General features: G+C 37.4%; 1 protein-coding gene across 1 annotated transcript in view; it reads right to left on the reverse strand.

The window, feature by feature from the left end:
• Positions 1–15,281: 15,281 nt before the first annotated feature.
• TMEM167A (transmembrane protein 167A) overlaps positions 15,282–20,897 on the reverse strand; it is a 29,827-nt gene continuing 24,211 nt past the window's right edge. The window contains exon 4 of the mRNA XM_069491958.1: positions 15,282–19,105. Coding sequence (XP_069348059.1) covers positions 19,035–19,105 — 71 coding nt within the window. The 3' untranslated portion in view covers positions 15,282–19,034. The remainder of the gene's footprint in view (positions 19,106–20,897) is intronic.

A 20,897-nucleotide genomic window follows, 5' to 3' on the forward strand; every position in this document is an offset into this window, starting at 1 on the left:
AGTTTGGAGATGTTTAACCTGGAGTTCTTAATCTCCTGAATATATAAGCTTAATTGTTTACAAGTATATCCATATTTCTAGGAAGAGGATCCTTAGGTTTTATCAATTTTCTAAGAGATTTATAACCCCCCAAATGTAAAAATTATTAATATATTTCATTCTCCATCTCTAAGAACTTGCTATATCATAATATATTAACATATAAAAATATATAGACTATTCTTCTCTAGTATTCCAGGCTAATCCATCAATTGATGATCATTCTGCAGTCAGCTGCTTGTGTGACATTCTTCACATACAGTTGCTGGTTCAGTGGATTTGATGAATAGAAACAGAAGCTTTGTAACACAAAGCAAAATTTTCTCTAACTTGCCCTTCATCTCCTAGGTCAATTATTTTATTATAGCCATATACATCAACCTGACAATCTTTATACTTTAGAAATCAACACTAATTCTTAATAAATCTCTATCCTATGTGTAAAATATATTTAAAAATTAACTTTAGTACATTCTTTCATATGTTTCATTACCTCACTAAGGTGTGCAGGGCAATCATTTCTATTCTTTATGGAATGAAATCAGAAACGTGAATTTCACTGAGGAGTGAACTGGAAACCTGTAAAGATTATGGATGACATGTGCACCATATGGAAAACATTGTTCAAAATTCCAGTTGTACCTTTCAAGTGTCTCTCACATCTCTACATGGTTTTATTTTTCTAATATAAAAAGGTCAGATCACTGGTATCAGGTGTCCTTTGCCTAGATTTTACCTCCTGCAGCACCAAGAGTCTTTTTTTTTGTATTGTTTTTCTACTTCCCCTGGTGTTACTTTACTCCTCTTCCCTCCCCCATTTCCCTCATCCCATGTATTCTCCTCTTCCTGCTCAGCCTTCCCAACCAGAAAAAGAAAATAAAACTTGTAAAGTCATGGAAAACTCGATCAACGTAAACCATCCCGACACTTATGTGGAAAATAACTAAAGCATAAGTAATTACAATCTGAAGAGTAAAGAGTCAAAGACTCCCAGTAATCTGAAAGTTAAAAGTGGGGGGGAAATCTCACTTTTTAAATTTATGTAAAATGTACAAAGACAATGAAATAGAAGGTAGAGTTGGTGGCCACAAATGGTGGTGGAGTTTCCTCTAGATCTACTCAGGGAAAGGCCACATGTCTGGTATAGCTAAAACTAGTTTCCCTGGTTTTAAACTAGTTTCCCTAGAAGAGAAAGGAGTTATAAGTGTCTCTTACTTTATGTAAATGTATTCCACTGATTTCACCACTTATGGCATTTGTGTGTTGCTTTCCTTTTTTGGCAACACTTCCATTTATCTGGCCTACAGAATTCAGAGGTATATGACATGAAATGGACTGACCCTGGTGTCAAACCATCTAGGTCTCAACCTGGAGCCACCACTTACTAACACTATGGCTAGTCAATCTCATGAAGCTTTGGTTTATTTAGCTACAACATGGGGATAATAAGAGTATCTACTTCATAGGATTATTGTGGGGTCTTAGTAAGATCATAAATGGAAAGCAAAATGTCTGACACACCTTAAGTATGCCATAAACATCACAATTATTAGTAGTTGCTATTTTTATTATTATTAAACTCTGTGACTTGTGCTCTTGAATCAGAAAACACTCTAAAGTGCCCCTTCCATTGTGGTTGCAAATTTTTCATCTTAAAATCCTTCAACATCAGTGGTTCTCAAACCTAGCCTGCATCAGAATCACATACACACGGCTTGCTAAAAACACAGATTGCTAGACTCCACTCTCAAAGTTTCTGATTTAAAAGTCTGGGGTGGGCCCAAGACTTAGCATTTATGACTAGTTTCTGACGGTAATGATGCTGCTAGTCCAGGATCACATTTTGAGCACCAATGTTCTGTATCAGGGATTTGCAAACTTTTTGTATGATGCACCAGATAATATATATTTCAAAAACAGCCATAGACAATGTGTGGCTGTGTTTTGCTCAAAGTTTACACATGCTGAAATCTGAATTTCTTATAATTTTCACATCATAAAATATTGTTCTTTTTTGGTATGTTTTAATCATTTAAAAATATAAAATAATTCTTAGCTTGTGTGTCATATAGAAATCACTGGTGGGCTACATTTGGCCTGTGAGCTATCATTAATCAATCCTTGTTTTGTGCTCTTTACCTGCCCAGTCTGAGGCATGGTCATCTACCTTTTTCCCTGGCTCAGCCTGAGCCTAATAGTTTACCCACTGTCAATAGGATTCACACTGGCAGGTTGGCTGAATTACCGGGGAGCTAGCCTATTTACTTGTTATTCCTACAAAGTGCTGCTCCTGTTATTCCAGCTTATTAGCTGCAGCCTCAGCCTGTCTTAGGGCATGTATTTAGGTATATGTAGTGGAATCAGTTGTCTCTCTGGTACTGATGTCCCTCTTCTTCTGGCAAATGTACACTGATTTTCCTTTGGGGACCTTAATATCCTCTACTGGTAGTGGCTCTGTGATTTGGGAAAGTTAGGCCAATCAGAGCATCTGACTTTCCCTGGTCATAGTCATTAGTTTAGGAATGAGTCCATGACCTTGTTCAGTCCAATAAAAGGTGGAGGGGTTTTTGCCGGAGAAGTATGGAAAAAGAGTCTACCTGCTCTTCCTGGAGAGTTATGGAAGAGACCCTTTCTCTTGCTATAGACTGTACAGTGAGAGAACAAATTCTAGAATTGCTGCAGCCATGAATGCTCTAATGAAAGGAATAAGGGTGAGGCAAAAGAGAAGATATGAAGGACAAATCTGAGAAAAATGCATTAAAAAAACGAGAGTCCTATTCACAGTCTGAACCTCTAGATCAAGCCACACCTGAGTCTGTTAGATTATGCAAGACTGTTCAGTTATATGAAGCAATATATTCTGTTTTATTGATAAAAAGATTCAGGGTAATGCTTTCTCTTACTTGAACCTGAAATCATGATGGCAAATGGAGTTAGTGTAATCTAGAATAAGCATAATAGAAAAGAAAAATAAAGAATGATCAGTATGCTTGTGTTCTAGTTTCAGATGGGCCAATTATTAGTTACATCTCTGAAACACTCTAGGCCCCCAAGTCAAATGAGGGGAGCGAATTAGATTAGTATTTTCAAACATTTTCTAATAGTGAGGCCCTTTCTTCAAATCAAGTCTTATGGAGACTTCAAAGAATTGCTATCTGAATGGGAGCCCAAAACTCTGACTGTTTTCTCCCTTCTGCAACCTCAGGGATTATCTGTGCCTTTGAGGATTACAGTTTGAAAGTAACTGGAAGTGGTGATCTGAAGGCTGGAGTTAGAGTTAAGAATGCAGGTTTGGTGTCCGACAGACATGAGTTCCAGTCCAAACTCTGCTGCATTCACTCTCTATCTGACCATGGATAAGTTATTTAACTTACAAAGCTTACTAATCTTCGTCTTCCTCATCTGTAAACAGAATAATAACAGCCCTGATCTCACTGGGTAGTTTCCAGGACCAGGAGAGCGTGCACTGGGAGTCCCCAGCACAGTTCCCGGCACCTTAAGAGCTCAAAAGTTATCTGTGATTAAGGTTCTTTATAAAATTCTTTGATTTAAGCAGCCATAAAAAAACTTGATAAATCTTTCTCCCCCTTCTTTTCTCTTGTGGGATACACTTCAATTAGGCATTACACCCAGGAGTAAGGGATAAAAGGACAAGTGATGAAACCATTTCTGTGATCTTAATTACCACTAATTTAATGAAACCCTTGGTGTGGCAGAATAAAACGGTTTCTGCCAGTCTGTTATATCAAAAGACCATTTGGGGAGTGGAGGGATTGTCAAGGCAAGCTGGCAGGAATTATAAGCATCCTTTGATTTCCTTTCACATGTTGTTTCTCATTACAGAAAGATGACCTATGACTTATCTAGAAACATCTGGATGCTTCAAGGGATCTTCTAAGAACTCTCTTATGAAAGGACTTGAACAGATACATAGTGCTTGACAAATAAAGCATAATTGGACTTTTCAAGCACTGTTAAATGCCACTTTAGTCAAGTCTTATGGAATTTTTCAGGATTTCAAAGCATCACGAAGATATTGCTTGACTTCATCTAGTTGTCCCTGTCCTGGTAAGAAGATGGGAAATGTTCAGCCGGCTACCTGTTCCAGGGGATGTTATCAGACGGGGTGCTTGGCAATGAGCTCTTTCTGGGTTCTGTTATAGGTACAAAACAATGCTGCAGAATTGTGAAGGTCTCTGGATTCTCCTGTCTGTTCCCCAAAAGGAATGTGTTTAGCATAGTTTTTTTTTTGTTTCAAAGAAGAACAACATTCAGCTGATTTAAGCAAAAAAAAAAAAAAAAGAAAGAAAGAAAGAAAAAAGAAAAGAAAGGAGGGCTTTTGAGGGTTTTCATGATTTTCTCATCATAGTGTTGCCATTAATGTACCTTAACTCCACTTAGTCCAAACGTCCCTATATCTCCAAACCAGATTTCAAATACCTGGGGGAAAGGTCTGATTGCTTGGGTTGGCCACATGTCACCCACACCTGAAAGAATCAACTTCACATGGGGCTATTCTCAGAGAAGCAGGAAAACTCAACGGCTTAGCACTCCACAAGGGCCCAGTACAGAAAACTTGTGCCAACTACACATCTCTCAGACCCATAGGATCCCTGTGAAAGTGCCAGAGTTGAGGGCAGGGACATAACTTCCATTAAAGGAAGAAGTATCTTTTTTGTTGAATTCAATCAGGCTAAAATGTTTTTATTTGCTAAAGAAAAATTCACTACTGAGCTTATACTCGTTTTTTCTTTCTTTCTTTTTTTTTTTTTTAAGCTAATAAACAATAAAAATTTATTTCTCACAGTTCTGGTAGTTGGGAAGCCCATGATCAAGGTGCCAGCAGATTCAGTGTCTGGTGAGCACCCGCTTTCTGGTTCAGAAAGTAAACCAGATGGAAGGGATGGGGGGGATCTTTCAGGGGCTTCTTTTATAAGGGCACGAATCCCATTCACGAGGACTCCGCTCTCATGACTTATCCACCTCCCCAAAGCCCCACCTCTTAATACCATCACATTGAGAGTTCAGATTTCAACATATAAATTTGAGGGGGGTTACAAACATTAAGAACACAGCGCCCTGTTACCGTGGTATGCTAGAACTGGCGCATATTGGCTCTTTTTTTTTTTTTCTTTGTGTTTTGATGGTCAGACCACACCAGATGTTCTGTTGCTTCTGTGTTCAATATCTCATGTACATTGAACAGAAAGGAAGATATAAGCCTTCTAACGTACACCCTGGGGACAGGATGAAGTTAATGGTAGGCACTTGGTAACTTTAAAGAGTCACCTTGGAGTCTGTTTCATACCTGGAGATATCAGTATAACTTATGCTTATCGATAGTAATAGAAACTGCTGCTTATTTACAAAATTGAGTCCTCTCATGAATCCCTTTGCCATACTAGTATTGATACAATAACTGGCTCATCTTTAAGCCTAGCAGGATTTTACAGTGAATGACCCTGAGTAACAAGCCAGGTGGAACTTGTCCTTAGGGGGTGGGGGTGGGGCTGCATCTGAACTCAATTTCCGACAACTTGGATCCCCAAAGTCTCCAGGTGCTGAGAAGCTGGTATCTCCTATTACTGCCTGAATCAACTAACTTGCTTACTTTGCTTGGCAGCTGAATGTAAAACATTTATTCCCCAACCAACGTTGCTTTCATCTTTAACCTGTAAAATGGAAGAGCACTAGGGGCCATGTTCCCTTCCTAGAGCACAGCTGTGCACCAGCCTAACCACACCCTTCTAAAGTCTGTGCAGTAACTGGGTACCCAGGGGCCAGCTCACCTTTTGGCTTCCACATTCTCATCTTTACCAAGTCATGCCACTTGCGTTAACTCTGGACTCTTTGCCCAACACATAGCTATGCCTGAAGTCACATTTAGAAAGGTTACAGAAGTCAATAGACTGGAGGTAGAATCAGGCAAGATTTGCCCCAAATTTCTGTTTTTGTTCCCACAGAGGAGTCAGAGAATTGTCAAAATTCTTAAGGGGAAAAATATTGATGTTTGGCAGATTTCCATGATGTGTTTTTGAGGGAGTTTAACTGTTGCTCCTGAAATGTGTGTATACAGGAGATCGAACATCTTCATAAATAAGAGTATTCCTTTTTTTCCATTTCACATATATTTGCTTCCAAAAAATCTGGGGTGCAAGGACAAGAAAACAATAGCATATTGATTCAGGCGTCTGTGCAGAGCCAGAGCAAAGGTCTTGCAAGTATGATCATCTCCTTGTCATAATTCTGGAAAAAATGCTTCCTCATGTTTTCCTGCCATGTAGCTCAAGTCTCCAAATCCCTGCTCTGATTTAATTTCCATTTTCCAGGTATACTATTACCTGGACAATGCTAGTACTTCTTTACTATCTACCTGAACTCCACTGAAGGGACTATAAAAGCATGATTAGACATTTTGGATGCGAATTTGTTACATTGCTGGCTGCTCAGCATTTAAATCCCTTTCCTGTATCTGAGGACTCTGCCCTTGTGTGAATCTTGGTGGAGGATGAGGCCCTTTGTCCTCTACAGAAATAGAGAGGACCAGAAAATTGCTTTACACATCCCCTTGGCAGCTAGGGGATCTGATCTTGATCAATAAGATCTGAAGAACAGTACAAAACTCTGAACTTGATCAATAAGCATTTTCACTGGAATAAGTTAAAATATTAGTACCAATTCTTCACCCCATTCTGTGTCCATGACCTTTGCTATGTGACTTCACAGCTATTTTCAATAGAGATAGAATGGTTTTCACTGCCCCTTGACTTCAGGCCTGTCATATGACTTGCTTTTGCCAATGGGATATGAGCAGATGTGATGTTGCAGAAGTTTGAAATGTCCTTACACAGTCTGGCTTGCCGTCCACTTCTGCCATCACTGAGAAATGTCGGGCAACTCACTCATGCAGTAAGGATGAGAAACAGGAGTTCAGATGGAACCCACCCAGATGTCTGGAACCAAGCACAGGTAAGCACAGCTTAGATCAGCTAACCCCCAGCTGACCCACAGACAAATGGGCAAGAATAAACTATGGTTATTTTTAAGCCACTGAACTTTGGTTTTGTTATGTAGCACTAATGCGCCAACAATTGACTGGTACACTCAATCTTGGAACTTTGAATCTGTAGCCCTTGCTGCAAAGGAACAGAGATGGTGTGGAATTCATTTCATCCACAGTGATGCCACAGTGAATGTAGTATTCAGGGACAAGTGGTGGAGTGCCAGTGATCAGGTATAATATTCAGCAGTGGCATTAACTTGTTTTGAGCTTTCAGTTACCCAGCTTCCCTATGTTCTCTGATTTCCTTCCCTAATTTGCTGGCCGTCTGGGTTATTTTATGAGATAACTGATATCCTTCTAGTAAATTTATTTTCTGCTTAATTTGGCCTGGGTCAGTGTCTGTTATTTGCAAATAAGAGCCCTGTCTGAATCAGGCTTTAAGTTTCATTGGAAGTAGAGGATTGGGAAGAGCAGAGAGTGAAAGTGGGCGATAGTGGAAAAAGCAGGGACATTAGTCCATGGGTCTACAGTCCCGGTGACAGGGTGTAGAGGAGAATTTCTCTATAGCGTAGGCAGGATTTTCCTTTTATGCCTCTGAGAGCTTTCACCAGTTCCTATTTTCACACAGAATATGTGAGTAATGGGGTAGTGGAGTGTGCTACTATTCAAAAGGAGTGATCAAAGTTTTTTAAACAGTAAACTATGTTCCATCAAAAATCTGCAAACTAATAAATTCTACCTCATTGACCCTATTATTCATTATCTAGTTGTTTATACTTAGACTCCCTTCTAATGTGATAAGAACTCCTAGTAAGGAAAGGTGGAATAAATCATTGAGGAAAAAAGTTTCAATCAATAGACATAAATCCTATATCATACGCTTCTTAAACATGCCATTCACTAACCTGATTTTAGTAACTAACAGAACTATACAGAAAATGTTTTTAAATGTCCAAAGCCATACTTAACTACTACAAAAACTTTCATGCACAGATTTTCTTACTAAGAATTGTCAAGATAAGTATAAACATTTTTTTACTACTTGTTTTTTGTCTGGCTCTTGGATGTGCTTCAGTTTTTCATGAGCCTCAAAGTGTACATAATTGAATGGTGTAATAAATGCCAGATTCTCTAGTATTTTATAAAGTACATAAAGTGAATGTTTGCCATTATTGTACTAAACCAGAAAGTCAGAGAAATTTATATAGTCAACATCTTTGTGCCACGTAATCCCAGAATCATTTCATTTAAGATAGATTAGAATTGAGTCTCATCACTCAAAATATAAACTCATTTACTTGGCATTAATTGTACGTTTAACGCAAGGCATTTATTTCTGGAAATTGAGTCACACTCACTCTTGTATATGTAGAACTTTCATTGACTAGTGTATACATTTTAAGTTTATTATCTTTTGCCTTTACACAAAACCCTTGGCAGACTATTCTTAATGCATGTATTTTGGAGATAACTGAGTCTGTTTCTTGTCAGTTCTAAATTTAAATGATTTGCTTTTCTTGATGGTTGAAAATGCTTGAAGTCAGGGCACTGGGGGTAAATTCAGTCCATTTGTGCCTCTTCAAAGAATTAAGAATTTACATGATAGATGGAAGTTTACTAAATACTGTGTACATTCTGGATTTCCAAAGGCAAATAAGAACTGACCACCCTTAAATACTTTTAATTCATATGAAACATCTAGTTTGAAAAAGTGAGTGTGGGAGAAAGACAAGGGAAATAGAGCAATAGATTCAGACAGAAAATGACAAAGACCTTTCATATTCTCATGGGAATGAAACAAAGAGGAAAAAAAATCAATGAAGCAAGTTGCAATGAATCAGATGGTCTGGAAATATCAAACATGAATTTAAAAAGTATGTTATGAAATTCAAATGTATATACTTGCCATTTATTTTATCATATATTTTTACCATGAAAAATACAGATTTAAAAAAGAAAAGGAAGGGAAAAATCCTTTGTTCCCACCTCCTGGAGAAGAAAAATCATTATTAATGTGTTGGTATATATTTTTATAGTTCTTTTTCTGTAAATGTGTGTGCATGCACATATATATGTACAGGATTTTTTCCACTAAGGGATCACATTCCATAAAGTATCTTGTAATGTGATTTTGTCACTAAATACATTATGTATATCCTTTCACGTTGAAAGTTTACTTCCATATGCATTTAATGGCTGTGTTACTATTTCATTTTTAGAATAAAAAATTAGTAAATTCTAGCAAAAATTTCTATAAATTGATCCCCCACAACTTCCATTATGGCAATGGAACTACAGTTCTACTCCACCCTGAATGAGGAAAACTGAAAGCAAAGGCTGTAAGATAGATGGCCACAGGCCATTCAGGCTACTGCATCCAGGGGTGCTTTTTAGTCTGAATGCTCTATGGCATGCCTACAGCCTCAGCTCACCTTTCAAGCTCCTGCATCTGCTATTACTCTAGTACTTCCCAGATAACCTAGTTTCTTTTGCTCAGCCTGGGGACCATCAGTTTCCACACTGAAAGCTCTGAAAATATAGTTGCTCTTCTCCATTTTGTTCAGTGTCCTGCAATGTTTAATAGAACTGGATTCAGATAAGGTACTTCAGTAGCTGGTTCCCTCACCTAATGCACGTAGGTACTTTATCCAAAGACCCATGGCCGGGGGAGACAATTATTTAAAATGTATCATGCCCTACTCTACAAAAGATTTATAAAACGTGAATGCAAAGCTTTTAAAGGGTGTAATTTTAGGTTACAAGTAGGGTAGAGTGGAAAGATATTTCCAAGTGAACCTGAAATAATCAGAGGTAAGCAGTCAACTCTTTTGCCTACATATACTCATCCTGAACAAAAGATCTGTACACGCAGATCTAAGTAGAAACTTAGGATATCCATTTAACATAAGTACATGTGTGATATAAATTAATCTTAAGAGGACATTGATGGGATTTGTGCTATGCTTTACTTTTAAATATATTATTTCCAGAGTTGAAACAATTTAAGTGTCCAATAACAGGATGTAGGTTAAATAAATTATATTGTATTCTACACTGGAATACTCTTCAATTATTTTAAAAAGACATAATAGCTAAAATCTATAATTTGTGAAAAGATGTTCATAATATATTGTTATGTGAGAGGAAAAAAGGGGTCAACAAATTAGCACGCTCTATTTTATCCCATTTTGTAAAAATATGCTTTATTTATCTATACATGGATATCTTTACATGACTCATTATTGGTTGTTATTTTGGACTGGCAAGATTACGGGAAACCTTTACCTTTTTCTTTTTGTGTATTTGCATTTTTTGAATTTCCTACAATTCATAGATTTTAGTTTTGTAAAGAAAAAATTTAAATTATTCTTAGGAATGAGACTAATGGTGTATGGAAGTTTGTCTTCCACGTGATTCTGAAGGGGATTATTGCAACATCTCTCAAGCACAGGGCTTGTAATTCAGAGGAAAATAGGAAGCATCTCTTGCTTAGTGAGTCATACTGTGCTAGATGCTCATAGTCAAGGGGCAGCTACATGAGTGTGCTGCTTTGGATCACAAGTAAAAACACGTAGAAGGCAGAGAGTAGGGGAAAGACATAATTAAAGGCATGATTATAATAATAGAAGTAATTTTCTATTTTTTTCTCCTTGTCTTCTTTCAAGTTGATGTGGATATTTTCCTTTGCATAGTGTAGACAATTGGTGAGTTGAATTTGCTGATATTGGTAAGACAAACAAGGTTAAGAATTGCATAAAGAAAGGAGTAATAAGTACATGTTCCATGAATGTTTTCTACTGAAGTAACCACTGTCATAATCACAGAATGTCTCCTGTAACTCTTCAAAAAGACCAAAATGAGCTTTCACACAATTTCTGGGAAGGTAAATTCCTGGGTACATTTCACAAATGTAGAACTTCTAGTCACAATGGGATTTCCAAGAACATGCCTGGAAAAAAACAAGTGCTCTTTGTCCATGTTTAAGCAACTGCTGAGAAATAAAGTGGGGACCAGTGAAGAACAACTTGTACTATAAATACAGGAGAGTCATTGGTTTTCAGAGTTGCAAAGGCTTTTGGAGAGGTTCTAACCCAAACCCAAGGAAGATAAGGAGACTTGTCCCTAAGTTCTGCATCTACCATACGGGTTGTGACTCCCTCTCACCCCTTTCCCATCATTTAAATGGAAAAGGAGAACCGCATTCAGTTTCTTTGGCTGAAGTTCTATTCCTCTTATTTTCTCACAATACCTTTGGCATTTGTGCCATAACTGCAACTATATATACTTCAGTGAAAGGAAGAAGTGGGAGTAGGAAATGCAACATGAGCTTTGACTAGATTATGTGGACAAGAATACTAAATAGATGTACTCAGTGGTATTTGTCACCTTTAAAAGAAAGTTAAATATGAGAATTGAGACCTTATTTCAGTTTTAAAGCTCAACACGTTTATTTTCTGAGAGCCAATTTCTCTAGATTTCCATGACTAATTAAAAGATGACAAATTTGGACGGAGCAGAATAGGTCCCTAGGGATTAGATTAGGCAGTGTTATTATGCTTAAGCAGAAAGGAAACTTCTGTAGAACTAGTGATACATGGCTCAGGTAATTGTCAGGTTCTGTAAAATCTGCTGCTCACACATACCGGCACCAGCTCATCAGCATCTTCCAATGACCACTTACTTACTTCCTTGTAATTCCACTGGGTGTGATATCCAGAGTGTCCACGATCATCTATCATTTTGTTGGACTTCTTCATAGCCTCTCGGTTTCCTGGCTGAGTTATTTATGTAATATTATTCCACATGGGAAAGCCCAGCTGTTGAAGTTTTAGAATCAGGAATAGGAACACATTTTTATTAGATCTTTCATCTTGTCTACAGTGTGTTATTCTTGGTTTAAATAATGATAATAGCATGCCAGCTCCTCTGCTATAACTCACTCCCCTCGACGTGCTTTTGGAGGGGAAAATGGTCTTTTCTATTACTGGGGTTCCAGAAGGGAGCTTATGTCAATCTAAATATGAAATCAGTGTGTGGGATTGTATAATCACCTGTTGAGTTTGAACACATCCACCTGGGGTGGGCAATGCAGAGGTAAAAACCATGGAAATAAGTTATGGGGGTAGTAAGAAGAGGACATGAGAAAGAAAAAAGGAGTAGTTTAAAGGATTAGAAAGTTTTGAGCATAGAAGGAAAGTGGTAGAAAAATCCAGATAGAGAAACAGGTTTATAAGGGAAGATGAAGAATTGTTTCAGACATAGTAAGTTTTGAGTTGCTGGGAAGAGATCCAGGTTGAAGGGTCTTAGAGGGCATGATGACTTTGTAACATGTCAACTTGGTCAGGCTGAACCACATTTCCTAGAACTGACCTCCTTGTAAAGTTCCGGTTAGCGTAGAACACAGGAGTTTTGAATGAAATTTATTCCGCAGAGATGAAGTGGCAGTCACTTTGTATTAATAGCTCATTCATCATTTAACAGATCTGTGGACTAACATTTTTAGCATGAAGCAGGAGGTGGACCTACAAGTACTCTTCCCTCTCCTTCTCTCCTTCAGCCCAGACTCCTGGGCCGGATGGATTTAACTTCAAGATGAAGGAAGGGCACTGGCTTCTTTCTGCGGGGCATCCACAGCACCAAGATCAGAGTGACATGAGCTGACGCAGCCTCTACCTTTCCCTTCCCGATTACCTGCCGTGTAGATTTCAGCTCCCACATTAGACACAAAGACAACAGCCTTACAGAGACTACTATACCAGATTCTACAATTGTGTAAGGTCAAATACCTTGCATGGGTTGGCCAGCCTTTTCTATGGCCTGAAGCCCTGCATGATTTGGCTTTTCATTCCAACTTATCCATTGTTTGCCTCACTCAGTATTAGAAACATTAACTAGTTAGTAACATTAACTGGCATTCTTCATGCTAGTTTTCTATCAATTTCTTTACCCGTTCAAGTCCCAAGCTCTTTCCTGTCTCTGGGTCTTTGAATATCAGGTTCCTTCTGCCTCCTTATTCATATTCTGTATCTGCAGTAGGTCTTAGCCTCACCATCAACTTTGTGTACTGGCCTTCTCTGACCACACCACTTAAATCCTTCAGGCTTGTTTTCTTCAGGGTCCTTACTGGGGGTTGTGTATGCTTATTTAATTATTTTGGTTAGCCGGTTTTTCTCTAGAATCTAGGTTCCATGATAACAAGAGCAACCCTGATCTAGCACTGCGTCTGGCACACAGACAACTCTCAAATCAAAGGATTCATCTAGGGATGAAATGAGAGATATGGTGGCCTACATCTTGTGGACTGGGAATGACAGAGAGGTTAATTTTCCATTCTTCGGGGGGCCTTAAAGATTCTCCTGAGTTCTACCCCTATTTCTGTTCTTTATGGCAGGTCTCAATAATTCTCTTGTTAAACTCCTGTTAAGAGATTGAATTAAGACTTCTTTCAAGATGCTTGTGATGGAAATACTTTTAAAAAAGCAAAGAGTAAACTATTTCTACTAAATAAAATCAAAAGGAAAATACTATCCTCTGCTTTTTTGGAGCCCTAATGTTGCAGAGTATTTGCAGTATCTTTATAACTTAATTTCCAAGGTCAAATCTTTTGGTGTTGTCTTGAGCCTACAGATCACTTTTAATACTTAGTTTACTGCAAAGATTCTTTCTTTGATGCTGGCTTTCTTGAAATCCTTCATGCCTTAAATGTTTTCTTATTTCTTTTTAAACAGTTCAGTATCTTTGCACATTACTTGTCCAGTATTTAGCCTAGACAGAGAGTAATCAAAAAAAAAAAAAATTGAAGTGGCTGGTGAATTATAGCTTTTGGCACTTTGGGAACAAACCATAGGCCTCTACACATTTGCTCTCAGGCTGCTTCCCTTGTCAAAGTTCAAACGGTAGTGTTCGGGTATTATGGAGTTCTTGAGTGTTCTCATCCTCCACAAAGCGTGTGAAGTAACTTACCCTTATTTCAATATTTATGTTTTTCTCTCTTCGCTGGCCCACATGAATCTGTTTACGGTTAAGGAAATTATTGTAAACCCTCTGAATTAAAAACAGATTTTGCTTTTCGGGATATATTAAATTCAATTATCTTAAGCAAACACATTCTGAATTTTGACTTGTTAGAAATCAGAAATCTAGTGATTTTCCTATAGTCTTATAGGAAAATACCGGTAGTAAAATGAAGCATTGAAGCTTTACAATATACAGTGAAGGAAACAACTAAGATATGGTCTATATCTTAAATATTTTTTGAGCTCTAAAACTAACTGAAAATTTAGTTGTTGCAATTCATTTGGTTAGGTAAATTTTTTCTAGTAATAGGTCTGACAAAGATTTGTCTTTTTTAAATTCAGTTCTGGGAAGATAACTGTAGGAAGCCCATGTTCCTTATAGCAAGGCAAGTTTTCCTATTTCTCAATAAATAGTATAAATTGGCTGAATAATGTCTCTGATGGGCACTGTTCACAGATTTTGGACAGAAAATGATAGCCACTTGCCAGAATGTTTGGGCATCTGAAGGGTCTCAGTGGAAGACAAAGTTGAAAACAACTGTCAGTAATTAATAATTGTCACTTTCATTCAGAATCAGCTTTTGATCATCTCGGGTGGAATTAAAGACTTCATATCCAAAGCAAACCACCAGAGTCATTTAGGCTATTGAAAGCTTACTTGAAGAAATAGCAATATAATATGTTGAACAGCTTTAAGATACAAAACAATACCCCAAACTAATCTTGACCAGCCATGATTTAAAATGCAGGTAAAAGGAATATAAAATTTTTCTATTCCTATCTTGCTAAAAAGGTGGCTTTTTTTTTTTTTTTTTTTGAGACAGAGTCTCACTCTGTTGCCCGGGCTAGAGTGAGTGCCGTGGCGTCAGTCTAGCTCACAGCAACCTCAAACTCCTGGGCTCAAGCGATCCTCCTGCCTCAGCCTCCCGAGTAGCTGGGACTACAGGCATGCGCCACTATGCCCGGCTAATTTTTTGTGTATATATATTTTAGTTGTCCATATTTCTTTCTATTTTTAGTAGAGACGGGGTCTCGCTCTTGCTCAGGCTGTTCTCGAACTCCTGACCTCGAGCGATCCACCCGCCTCGGCCTCCCAGAGTGCTAGGATTACAGGCGTGAGCCACTGCGCCCGGCCTAAGGTGGCTATTTTTAAAGCCCCACAAACTGCTTTCATTCATCTGACAATAAGACAAAACTAGGAAGTCGAGAGTTCATTTTTTTATTACATACTAGACATATGAGCTAACCAGAAATTAGGATGATTGTATTCTTAGAATCACAGGAAATATATTTCCACCTCCCCTTTTTTCCTGATACTGGAGTAGCATTTCAGATTACTTTGGGATTAGTTGAGGGCAAAGTAAAAGAAACCATGGAAGGCAGTATATAAATAACATAATTATGAGCCCATTTTTCAGAAGGTAGTAGTGATTTTCTTATTGAGAATAAGGTATTCACAATGCTGGTATTAGGTACATGTTTTGAACATCTACTGTTAATTGATCAAAGAAAGCATGGAGTGGTCCCCAAGAATCTTCCATTTTTGTTTTCAGTTTCCTATGATACAGTAACTTGTCAAAGGCTTTGAAAATAAAGTCCTTGCTTACTGGAAATTTTTTTTTGCACCCAGGAAATGTAGATAATGCTACTACCTCTGCTTCTTGTGCAGGTGTGTGCTTTAAAAATCATGGCTGCTTTTGGCATCAATGGAGTATGAGCTATTAAGAGTTCCTAAAAATACTAACTTGACTAGTTAGTTGCCTCTCCCTTACATACTATTCAGGTCAATTTCTGGACAGTATACTATTATATCCCTAGTCCAAAATAGGGTGGGCGTGTACACGTTCAACCTTATTTGTACATACACCAAGGAGGAATTTTTATTTTTTTCCTTAAGTAGTTTTGTGTTAGGTAGGAGGGAAAACATTTTCAACTTCAATTTTGAGGTAGGTAATAGGAATGAAAAATACAAGACTGTCTAGGATCTAATCTCTATTCACCTTTCTAGGTTTTCATGTTAATACTTCCCAAGTGGCACAAGCCAGGTATTTATAGTCCTTAACATACCACTGTGCTTTTGCACAGTATTCTCAAGTTCAGCTTAAACATTGCTCCTCTGGAAGGAAGTTCACATCCTTACTGAATTGTCACCCATCATTGTTTTCTTCTAGAATCCTGGGATTATCTCAAGAATAAATGCTAACACATCGTACTTTGTATACAGAACTTTCTCTCTCACCTACTACATTATGAACTACTACAGGGAAGGAACTGTGCCTTTCTATCTTCAATGATAATATACTGTATGTACTCTTATATGTTTCTAGAAAGAATGGTGAAAGGAATACATTCGATTTACAAGTGCTAATTTTTTTTTCCACAAAATTAGGCAGAGTTCTGTTCACTTTTGACTTTTTAAACTTGGAAAAGCTAGTTCATTCAAACCTCTCTTCTGTTCCAAGATAAAACTAGACTGATATCTTACTTCTTAGATGAAGGAGTCTATTTCAAATTATATATTACCCTTATCCCCAGTATGTAAGAGCATTCAGGATAGTGTCTGGTTCAAAGAACAAGGCATTAATAAGACTCTGGACTTGAACCTCAACTTTTTTAAGCCACAGAGGGAATTCAACAGACTTTGTGGCCTTTTCATTGACCATCTGTTAAGACTGCCTGGAAAGATGTGCCACTGGCACAGCTAAAGTCAGTCTGGAACTCAGCATCAGCACTAAAGAAATTCCAGGAGAGATGGAATCAAGAGATTCCGAAGGCAGAAAGGAGGCTAGGGAGAGCAAATGATCACAGCAAGCTGAGGACTTCAGTGCCCATCATGCCAACCAGCCCTGCAATAAGTCTGCGTGACAGAGGCAGTCCATCCAATGCTTAAGTTGATCTTTAATCCTCTTTAGCATCTCACCACCCCACCAAGACCACAGAGAAATATTTGAATATTCTGTGGGCTTAAAACCACCTACACTGTCCTTTGGTTAGAGAACAGGATTCAGCAGTATTCTTTGAAAAAAAAAAAAATACATTAAAGAAAATGCTAATTGCTTTTCTTCGTAGGATCCTGTGTCTTTCCTCCACCTCCCAAAGAGCTTGTGTTTCAAAAGGTCAGAATGGTTGGGGTTAGAAATAAGCTGCCTCCCACTCAGTTTAGCATCTATACACAGCAAAAAGCTTCATATGTTATCACAAATTTTCCAAAGAAGTTATTTCTTCCTCTACTTTCCACCTATTTCCTCCAAAATGCCAAATTAACAAATGTCTTACTACTGATTGTCTAGAATATTCTTCCCCTTTTCGTATTAGCATTGTGTAAGCAAATAAAAAGATTAGTTGACACAGCTTTTAGAAAATTCAGTTGGCAGCAGAGCTGGACAACAGATGGCCACCTAGAAATCAGACCCAGAAAGGTGACTTACTCAGCATGCGTATGCTGACAAGAGTCCAATATTTGGGATACTGTGAAAATCTTTGACCTAATGTAAAGCCCAAGAGGCAGTTCAGACTAGTAACAATTATCATAACCTGATTCCCTGTCTAAAGCAAAACATACCACTTTAACCAAAGACATGCCAACATATAAAATAAATACACTGACAGCCTATAATAGCTCTTTTGCAGAAAACAAACAACTCCCCCCAGAAACTAAACAAGCAACACATAATAGAGTTTACTTAGATGTTTCCTAGAACTCATTCTAAGTAGTTTAAAGCAGTCTTTAAAAATTGGTAGCTTTTAATTTCATACTTTGTTTCTATAGGTAATATTTAGCTAAGATTTAAGCATCTCTTAGCTTTGAAATTTTAGCTGAATTTCAGTTGAACTTTAAGAAATGTTGACCATAAAGTTATAATTGCCCTATTGTAAAATTTATAAGTCACACTCCCTATATTCCTCTTGCCTAGACTTAAAGTTGTTGAAGGTCTCTCCCTTCACTATCAAAGCCCAAAGACACTTACGCCAGAGCATATGAGTAAGTAGATTTGAAAACTGTTTATCATCTACAAAGTTACACAAGCGATTCCAGTTCAAGTTCACAAAAAAACAAAGTGCTGTATTAAAAAAAAAACCAAACAAACCCAAAATTCAGTTCATTTGGGGGCAATTAAAGTAAATGTTTCATTTTTTGAAGACCTGAGACTTTTAATGCTTCTAGGATTATCATTCTATAATTATTCTGCATTACTCTTCTAATTCTGAGAATGTTCTCTTTTTCACAGAACAACAGCTAACTGGTAAAACTTATGCTTGTGACATTCACCTACACTTGACCAGAGGGATCAGAGGCTACTATGCCAGTGGGTCGTCTCTATCCTCTTATTTTAAATATGAACATTTCCCCAATACCACTTTTAAGTCATACCTCATTTATCTTTTTCCTTAAAAATTGCATGGGCTTATTTTAAATATTTTAAACACCTGTAATAAAGTACAGTTTGCCAGGAGTAGAGGTACACTGGTTAATGATCAAAATGGTGTCCCCAGAGAAAAAGCAAGCATTATTAAATATGAAAGCAATCCTTACCAACACAAATTGAATCATTTTTTTCTCAACAAAAACATTAGTACAAAAAAGGTCTCATTCTATAAAGATTTGTCATTTCCAAATCATAGTGAAAGGAACTTGAGTAATTTACTATTTTCTTTTCCACTGTGTGTCTTAGAGATACCTCACTAAAAATTGGTGTCTGACACAAAGAATGACATTTGCAGAATGTAATATTGTCATGACAGTACTGAGGTTGATTGTTACAGACTATTAAATTCTCTGAGTATTAAATGGTTACATCTTAATCATTTATATAGAACATTGGTCCAATAACAAAAAAATAGAGAACAGCATCTGGAAATTTATCTCATTCCATGTTTGGAGATAAAGGGTTAACTGTTCTTTCCATTATTTTTTGCAGATAAGTCCTTGTTCACATTGAAATCTGATGGCAATTAAATTCTGGCATTTTTCCAAGCTACTGCATGAAGAGGATGCTGAAGGCCATCACTATACAGCATACTGCAACATAAGGACTTTTCCGTTCACCTGTTGAAAAAAAGGGAGATATTTATCTTGACTGAGTGGCTAACCTGCGTATAAGGTTATCAGTCACAATGGGAAAAGTGAGAAATAAGAATCAAGATAAAGTTCTTGCCTATGAGTCCCACATATTTGCGGGTGGAGGCCAAAACAAGGAACTAGATGCAACATAAAATAAATGCAATACAGAATCCAGTGGTCCCCAACCTTTTTGGCACCAGGGTGGGGAGGGGTTATAAATACAGAAGAAGCTTTCCTCGCTTGCCTATTTCCTAAATTTCATGGAAGACAATTTTTCCATGGCCAGGGTGGGGTTGGCGGTGGCAGCACCAGAGCTTTGCTGTCTGATCTGTGGCCCAGGGGTTGGGGACTGCAGGGCTAAACTATACCAATTTATTTCTAAGACCATCTCATTTGCATATATTTAGAAAACTCTGAAAGTGCCATTCCTGTGTCACTGCATAAACTCAGACATTAAACACAATGCAGAATGTAGGACAGACCTAAGAGAAATGATCTCAAACAACTCAGTTGAAGCCAAAGAAATATTGTTTACTTCCTTTAAAAAGAAAAAAATTTCCATCTATGAAAAGAAATCCAACATACAATTGTTAGTCACAATTTCTTTCCGCCTTGGTATTAATTCATGACACTTAAAGGGAAAGGGAGGAAAAGCATTCATGGATGAAAATAAACAGAGGGTGGTTGATAAAACTGCATTTAAAAAAATAGACATAAAATAAAATGCTTTATAAAAAACATCAGAAAAAACTATTTCTGAGATAGATTTTGTATCACGTCCTTCCTAGTATGATTACTCTGAGTTAGAAATGTAGAACTAAAACCACCATTTCTTTATGAGTCAATTTTTCACATGTGCTTAAGGAATACTTATATTTGCAGAATTTCCTTTGCATGAAGTACCTCTGAAGTTGGCTTGTGAAATTGTCGTTTGAGGTTGCTGTGAGCTAGGCTGACGCCACGGCACTCTAGCCTGGGCAATAGAGTGAGACTCTGTCTCAAAAAAAAAAAAAAAAAAAAATTGTCTTACAGACAGAGATCCTGTGACTATGCGTTAACTCAAACTCATCTTGTTCTTTCCTGTTTCTTCAGTAATTGCAAGGCTGTACTAATCCACAGGATATCAGGCATTTATATGCTGCCTTAAGGGCAGCTTAAGAAGAAAGAAACTACATCTAGAAATAATCTTGGTACGCACCTGGTACCCTCTAGCAGAGACATTTTATACTCCCCTCACTTGTGTTTTTCTATGATGTTTAAAATCAACTCTTCCCCAGTAACTAAGTTCCTTATTTCACTTAGAAAGCTTAGTTAACTACCTCTGGAAAACGTTAATCTTGACCCACCTTATTAACTAAAATTCTCTAGGTAAAACTTTTAGACCTTCCTCACTGAGCTCACAGAGCCATATTTTATAAGTTTGCATATTTGTATCTGCTCAATGACAATTTCCATAGAAAACATTATATACATACACAAAAAACAAACATTTGGTGTTTTATGAAAGTGTTTTTTCTATCAATAGACATTTAATGGACTGCGTTCCAGCTCAAGAAAAGTCTATAAAGTGAGAGAAAGTGTTTTTACAACACCACCACCTCAACTGAAAAAAGAAATCTTTTAAAATTTTAAAATTAAAAAGCATCTTGGGTCATAATTTTAAACAATGAAAATTCTTTTGGGGTAAAAAACCGAAGTCATCAAACAAAACAATCCCATTTGTACATAAATTTCGGGAAGGTTTCATAAAGCAAGCTTGTCACTCTTATTAGGGCTA

Source organism: Eulemur rufifrons, chromosome 17, assembly GCF_041146395.1.
Source record: "Eulemur rufifrons isolate Redbay chromosome 17, OSU_ERuf_1, whole genome shotgun sequence".
NCBI lineage: Eukaryota > Metazoa > Chordata > Mammalia > Primates > Lemuridae > Eulemur > Eulemur rufifrons.